The sequence below is a fragment of the Equus caballus genome, chromosome 2 (assembly GCF_041296265.1).
Source record: "Equus caballus isolate H_3958 breed thoroughbred chromosome 2, TB-T2T, whole genome shotgun sequence".
Taxonomy (NCBI): domain Eukaryota; kingdom Metazoa; phylum Chordata; class Mammalia; order Perissodactyla; family Equidae; genus Equus; species Equus caballus.
This window is the reverse complement of record NC_091685.1, coordinates 29,081,152-29,087,151: the sequence shown is the minus strand read 5'-3', so window position 1 is coordinate 29,087,151 and position 6,000 is coordinate 29,081,152. Positions and strand designations below refer to the sequence as shown.

At 45.2% G+C, this 6,000-nt stretch overlaps 1 protein-coding gene across 19 annotated transcripts in view; it reads left to right on the top strand.

Annotated features, from left to right (window-relative positions):
* The first annotated feature begins 260 nt into the window (after positions 1 to 260).
* Positions 261 to 6,000, top strand: part of DHDDS (dehydrodolichyl diphosphate synthase subunit) — a 30,400-nt gene continuing 24,660 nt past the window's right edge. For 6 of the 19 annotated variants that reach the window (XR_011432385.1, XR_011432386.1, XR_011432383.1 and 3 more), the window contains exons 1-4: positions 267 to 500; positions 980 to 1,098; positions 2,798 to 2,914; positions 5,614 to 5,756. Coding sequence is in view for 14 of the 19 variants with exons in the window: in XM_014737308.3 (XP_014592794.1) it covers positions 1,036 to 1,098; positions 2,798 to 2,914; positions 5,614 to 5,756 (323 nt within the window). In the remaining 5 variants the exon portion in view is untranslated. Of the gene's footprint in view, positions 501 to 979; positions 1,099 to 2,797; positions 2,915 to 5,590; positions 5,757 to 6,000 lie in introns of those variants that run through there. The other 13 variants (XM_070250689.1, XM_070250678.1, XM_070250672.1 and 10 more) reach the window with 8 other exon arrangements.

Below are 6,000 nucleotides of genomic sequence, written 5' to 3'. Positions count from 1 at the left end.
TGCCTTACCCCATGTCTCAGTGGTCCTAAATTGCCACCTGCGGCTGAGAAGCCGTTGCATCTCTGCGGTGGGGATTCCCGATTGTTGCCCAGTACCGAAGCCCACCTGACGCCTCCCAATCTGAGTCTACCGACGTCTCCGCTCCCCTAGGTGGTATCGACCCAGCCTTCCCCAGCGAGGTCCCAGCACGTGACTTGAAGCGCGGTCGCCCGCCCCACTCGGTCACGCGAGCCCAGCTCTCCCCGGCGCCCCCTCTCCCCGCCCCCGGGAGTGTGCGAACTGCAGCCGGGAATGCTTGCGCGGCTCCTCCCCTGAGTCCGCAGGCGCAGGCCAGGGCCCCGCCCCCTGGGAGACAGGAGGGGGCGTGCCCCAGCGCCCAGCGATGACGTGTTCTTCCAGCGCCACGTCGTGAGGAAGTGTCGGCCTGTTGGAGCGGTTGGAAGACGCTGCCCGGAGCCGAGGAGGTTCTGGGTTCCAGCGGTGAACGAAAAGAGAGAGAGGTGACCGGGCGGGGAAGCAGCTATGGGAGAGACAAAGGGGACAGTGAAAGAGATAAGTGAAGGAATAAATAATTGGGAGACAGACCACTGGGGTAGAAGGTAACAGGTGGGACAACCGAAGGGGTTAGTGACCCGGAGCGCAGAGAGTGGGAAAAGGCCTGGGGGAAGATGGAAAAAGGAAGAAGTGGGGAAGGATCAGAATGTAGACACTGTGATGTGGCAGGAAGCAGACTTAGATCTTCAGGAAAAGTCAGTACAGATACCGAAGAAAAGGGGCTGGGAGCAAGGTCCACCAAGCCGGGAGAACCTCTGTCCCGGAGGTCCCATTGGCTTATAAACTGGGTGGTGGAGGATTAGAGGCTTACACCAGTGTCGTTGGATTCAAATGCTGGCTGCTGTCCGCAGTGCAAGTGGATTTCTACAAGACAGCCATAGCTATTTGCAAGCCCTGGTGACTTCTTATTCTCTTGTTTATCCAGAGTTTTCTGGCTGGTTTCATCTTGTTCTGGGCTCATCTTCTGTCAGGGCAAGAACTATGTCATGGATCAAGGAAGGAGAGCTGTCACTTTGGGAGCGGTTCTGTGCCAACATCATAAAGGTGAGCAGTGGCCCACGGCACCAGTTGGCCTTCTGGTCAGTTGGGTAATCTTGTATCAAAACCTGTTGTTAAAAATGAGTAATCCATGCTCGTGAGTGGAATTTTGCAGTAGAACCAAAGAGTCTTAGCATTGCAAGGAAACGTCCAGGTCTACATTTCTGGCAGATTATTCTCCTAATTTCACATTTTCAGGAAGCCCAGGACCTCCCAATATCATTGAACAGCATAGACTATTAGGTCTTCCTTATAGAGAACTGAAATTTGTTCTCTGGAACTTTGCCTATTATTCCTAGTAGTGTCCTCTATATTTAGATAAAATAACTAATCTTTCCTTGATGTGGCTATAGAAACATAATGGTTAAAACTTTGGGCTCTAGAGGCAGACGAACATAAATGAGAGTCCTGTTCTAACATTTATTAACCATGTGACTTTATATGTTTGTTTTGAGTATTGAATGAAACATACATAGAAAGAGCTCTTAGCATAGTATCTAGCAGTTCTTAATTACTACTATTATTGGGGCTGTTTTCAGCCATTTGAGGACTATTATAATTATTTTATTTCCTACACCTCCCTTGCTTCCCCAAATCTTCCTTCGGCTTTTTCTCTAGGAATCACAGTAATGTTATATTTCTGCATGTGACAAGTTTGAGATTGAAACCAGTCAGCTTGGCTTTGTTTTTCAACCACAGGCTGTCAAGCAGTGGGTAGCAGTGAATTTATGAGTCAGCAAGCCGTGTACCCCCACACGCACTCACACACAAATGCCAACTGAGCTCAGGCCAGGAGATGGAAAGTAGCTCCTCAGGGAACCGCTGCAGTCATGTGTTGCGAAGAACAAACTGCATGACTTGACTGGGATTTTTTTTAAAGGCTACATTTGGGGTACAGAAGCAGAAAATGTTGGCGAGTGCAGGGGAAGCAATCAGTGAGGAGCCCCTCCAGTGAGGGAAATTAGGCTCAGAAGTGAATTTTTGCTGTGGTAAACAACAAAAGGCTACTCTAAGCCAGGTAAGAAGTTTTGTTTGGCCCTAAAAATGTCATTGTTGTTTGCTATGAAATGGCTTCTGACATTTAAATTTTTATAAAAATCCTGATGCTCGGCTTCTCTTGTATACTTAGAAGATCCGACAACATTGGACCCCCGTTTCTGTTTGGCAGGAATTGGATAGAGCTGAGGAATGGATTCCTCTTCTGTGGAGGATGTCCTCTCCATTAGACCACCCCCATCAGTATCTTTCCTGTGCCTTCCAGTTAAAGACTAATGAAACCAAGGTGGTGGTTAAGAACATATGGTTAAAAAATGAACTCTGAAAGCACACAGACCTCAGTGTGAATCCCCACTTTGCCTCTTCTTAGCTGTGTGACTTGTGCAAGTCACTTGATCTCTCTGAGCCTCAGTTTTTTCACCTATAAAATGAAGATAATACTATTTACTTTATAGGTTTGTATGAAAAAAAAAAACTAAGTTGAATTATAGTGTAAGCCTATCATACACTCGGCATGTAGTAAGTGCTCAATCAACATATAAATAAAAAGTGCTTAATACCCATTTATTGAGCTAAAAGCATGAAACATCCAATTTCCTTCCCCAGGGCTTTTACCATATACCTCAAGCCTATCAGCCTTGGGTGTAGTGTCCCCTTTTATTCCTGAAGAGTATGTGATATGTTCCTCATTTGTCTCCTAACTTCACAGGCAGGCCCAATGCCCAAACACATTGCGTTTATAATGGATGGGAACCGTCGCTATGCCAAGAAGTGCCAAGTGGAACGGCAGGAGGGCCACTCACAGGGCTTCAACAAGCTGGCTGAGGTGGGTGTGGGTGGCAGAACCCAAGGTGAAGAGCCTGTGGCGAATTTGATTATAGCTAGAAAACCAGGCCCTGAGTTTGCTGTGGTTTGAGAGTGGTTTTTTAGCCGTTTGTTTTATTGCTTACTTGCTAGCTATAGGTCTCCTATCAACATTAACAAAAAATTAAATTATCCAGTGAATCATCACGAAATATTAGAAATAAGGACAAAATTGCCTCCTCTTGCCACCTTAAAAATCAACAGTTTATATCTTTCTGTGCCTCATCCCAGTCCTTGTAATATGTTCTAACATGCCTTAACATTTGTAAAATTGTATCTGTAGCTTCAGTAATCTTATTTTTACCTGATGTTTTGGCAGGTATTTTTCTGGGTTGGTGTATAGCTTTTCTAATTAAATGGTTTAATGACTGTAGACTATTTTATCATGAGGCTCTGACATAATTTGTTTAGCTGCTCCGCAATTTTTTTTTTTTTGAGGAAGGTTAGCCCTGAGCTAACATCTGCTGCCGATCCTCCTCTTTTTGCTGAGGAAGACTGGCCCTGAGCTCACATCTGTGCCCATCTTCCTCTACTTTATATGTGGGATGCCTGCCACAGCCTGGTTTGCCAAATGGTGCCATGTCCACACCCGGGATCCGAACCGGTGAACCCCGGGCCACTGAAGCGGAAAGTGCACACTTAACCTCTGTGCCACTGGGCTGGCCCCGTCCACTGTTATTGGACGTTATAAATAGTACAGTTCTAGAATAAACTCTTCAAAGTGGCATTTCTGGAGCAAGGGTAGGGTGACTACCTATCTTGGTTTGCCTGAAGCTGAGGGATTTCTCAGGACCCAGGCCTTTTAGGACACAGGCCTTTTAGTGCTTAATCTGGAGAAAGTGCCAGGCAATCTGGGACATTACTCTAAGTAAAGATCACGGACATTTTTTGGTTTTAATGCATATTGCAAATTGGCAAACATTAAATTTAACAATAAGAATGGAATATGTCATTCTTTGTGAAACTAACTTTAAGAAGAATGGAAATATGGTGTGTAGCCCACAGATCTCAGCTTCCTGGCCCAAGAACATGGCCTGATGCCAGGGCAGTGATATTTTTGCCTTGAGTGAGAGGCTGTGGGGCTCTTCCCAACACTCTGTGGAGGTCTTTAGGTTCATTGACACCAGCTTCTTTGTGACTAAGTCAATGGCAGTTTTGCCTAGTGCTTAGGAGCTTAAGCTCTGGAGTCACTCAGAACTCATTGGCGCTCCCGCTCTGCCACTTCCTGGCTCTGTGACCAGCAGTGAGTTACACAACTCCCCTTTGCCATCTGTAAAATGGGGATAGTGATAATCTCTACCTCAGGAGATTATGTGAGGATTAAAGAAGATGGCACAGTGAAAAGTATGTGGCACAGGACCTGGCATAAAGGAAGTGCTCAAAAAATTGAAGCTGTTGTTATTAGAACCTGTATTGACTGAAGTCAATGTTAGGTTTGAACCCAGATGTACCAGTCAAGGTGGCTGCCCTGTAAGGTCTATAGGGCCTGAACCTTTTCAAGTGTCAGGTTCTCACTGGTAATTTTCCTAATGTGGCAGTGAATTGGTTTGTGTGTCTGTTAGGGGATTAGGAAGGCAGCTCTTCAGCTTTGTTTCTTCAGTTCTGTTTGAATGTCTTCTATCCCCTTGAACCTCCAGACTCCCCATCTCAGCACTGTTATTCTCAGCTCCAGTTTCTTCTCCACCGTTAGTGGTACCGGGTAGAGCAGCCCCAAAGGACCCAGTTTAAGTATGAGTTTCACTTCTTTTTTCATTGAGGTATAAGTTCATACAGTGAAATGCAGATTTTGCATTCTGACAGCTGCATTTATCTGTCTAATCCACACTCCTGTCAAGGTATAGAACATTTCCATCTCTCCAGAAAGTTCCCTGGTACCCCCTCCCAGTCAAACTCTGTCCCACCTCCCTCTTCCTCTGTCAGGCAACCACTATTCTGATTTCTGTTACTAAAGATTAGTTTTTGCTGTTGTAGAATTTCATATAATGGATTCATACAGTAGAGTTGTGGATTTTGACACATTTCTTCAACTCTGAACCTCAGTTTTATCGTCTGTAAAGTAGGCATGAAAACAATAATGCCATTCTCAAAGAGTTGTTTGAAGAATCTAATGAAATAATGTGAAAACCCTTTGCAGACTTCAGTGCTGCGCAGCTGTGCGACTGTTGCTTTTATTCTTATAACTCATCAGCCTCTTAGTCTAACGGAATGTGAAGTTATGCTGTGAGTAACAATACTTGGCTTTTTTTATATTGTTCTTTAGCTACTCTATGAGGGATGGATTGTGATCTTGTTTTACATATAAGGAGATTTAGGCTCAGTGGGGCTAAATGATTTGCCTACAGTCACATAGCAAGTACATGATGGAGTCAGGGACTAAAACCTAGATCTTTACTCTCAGCGAAGAGTTCTTCCCAATAAACCACAATAGCATCAGGATAATAATACTCTTTAAGTTCACATTTTTCAGTTTCTTCAGTGGCGGCTTTTTTCATTATTTGGTTCCTTATTCTGACAGAAGCACTGGCATTATCCTGGCTTTACCCAGTGTAGGGAGGAGAGAAGTCTGTCTCTTTCCTCCAACAGCGAGTCCGGGCCAAGGCACCTCTTATTTCCCTTCCTTCTCTTCCTTGTATCCTAGCTCCTTGCCTTCTCCCCTCTCAGACTCTGCGCTGGTGTTTGAACCTGGGCGTCCTAGAGGTGACGGTCTACGCGTTCAGCATTGAGAACTTCAAGCGCTCCAAGAGTGAGGTAGACGGGCTCATGGATCTGGCCCGGCAGAAGTTCAGCCGCTTGATGGAGGAACAGTAAGATACCGTCAGAGGGGAGAGGGTGTTCCTCCACCACCCCCAGCCTTACCCTAACCCTCAACTCTCTTCTCTGAGGCTAACTGAAGGAACTCATCCCTTTTCATCTTAGTCAGATGTCTGTTAGCAAAAATGGCAAGCTAGTTTTTCTTTCTTTTTCTTTTTTAAGGGGGGCATTTATTTGAGGATATAGAGGTATTTCACAGAATTCAAGGACAAGTACAGTCAGCCTCAAGCAAAACTG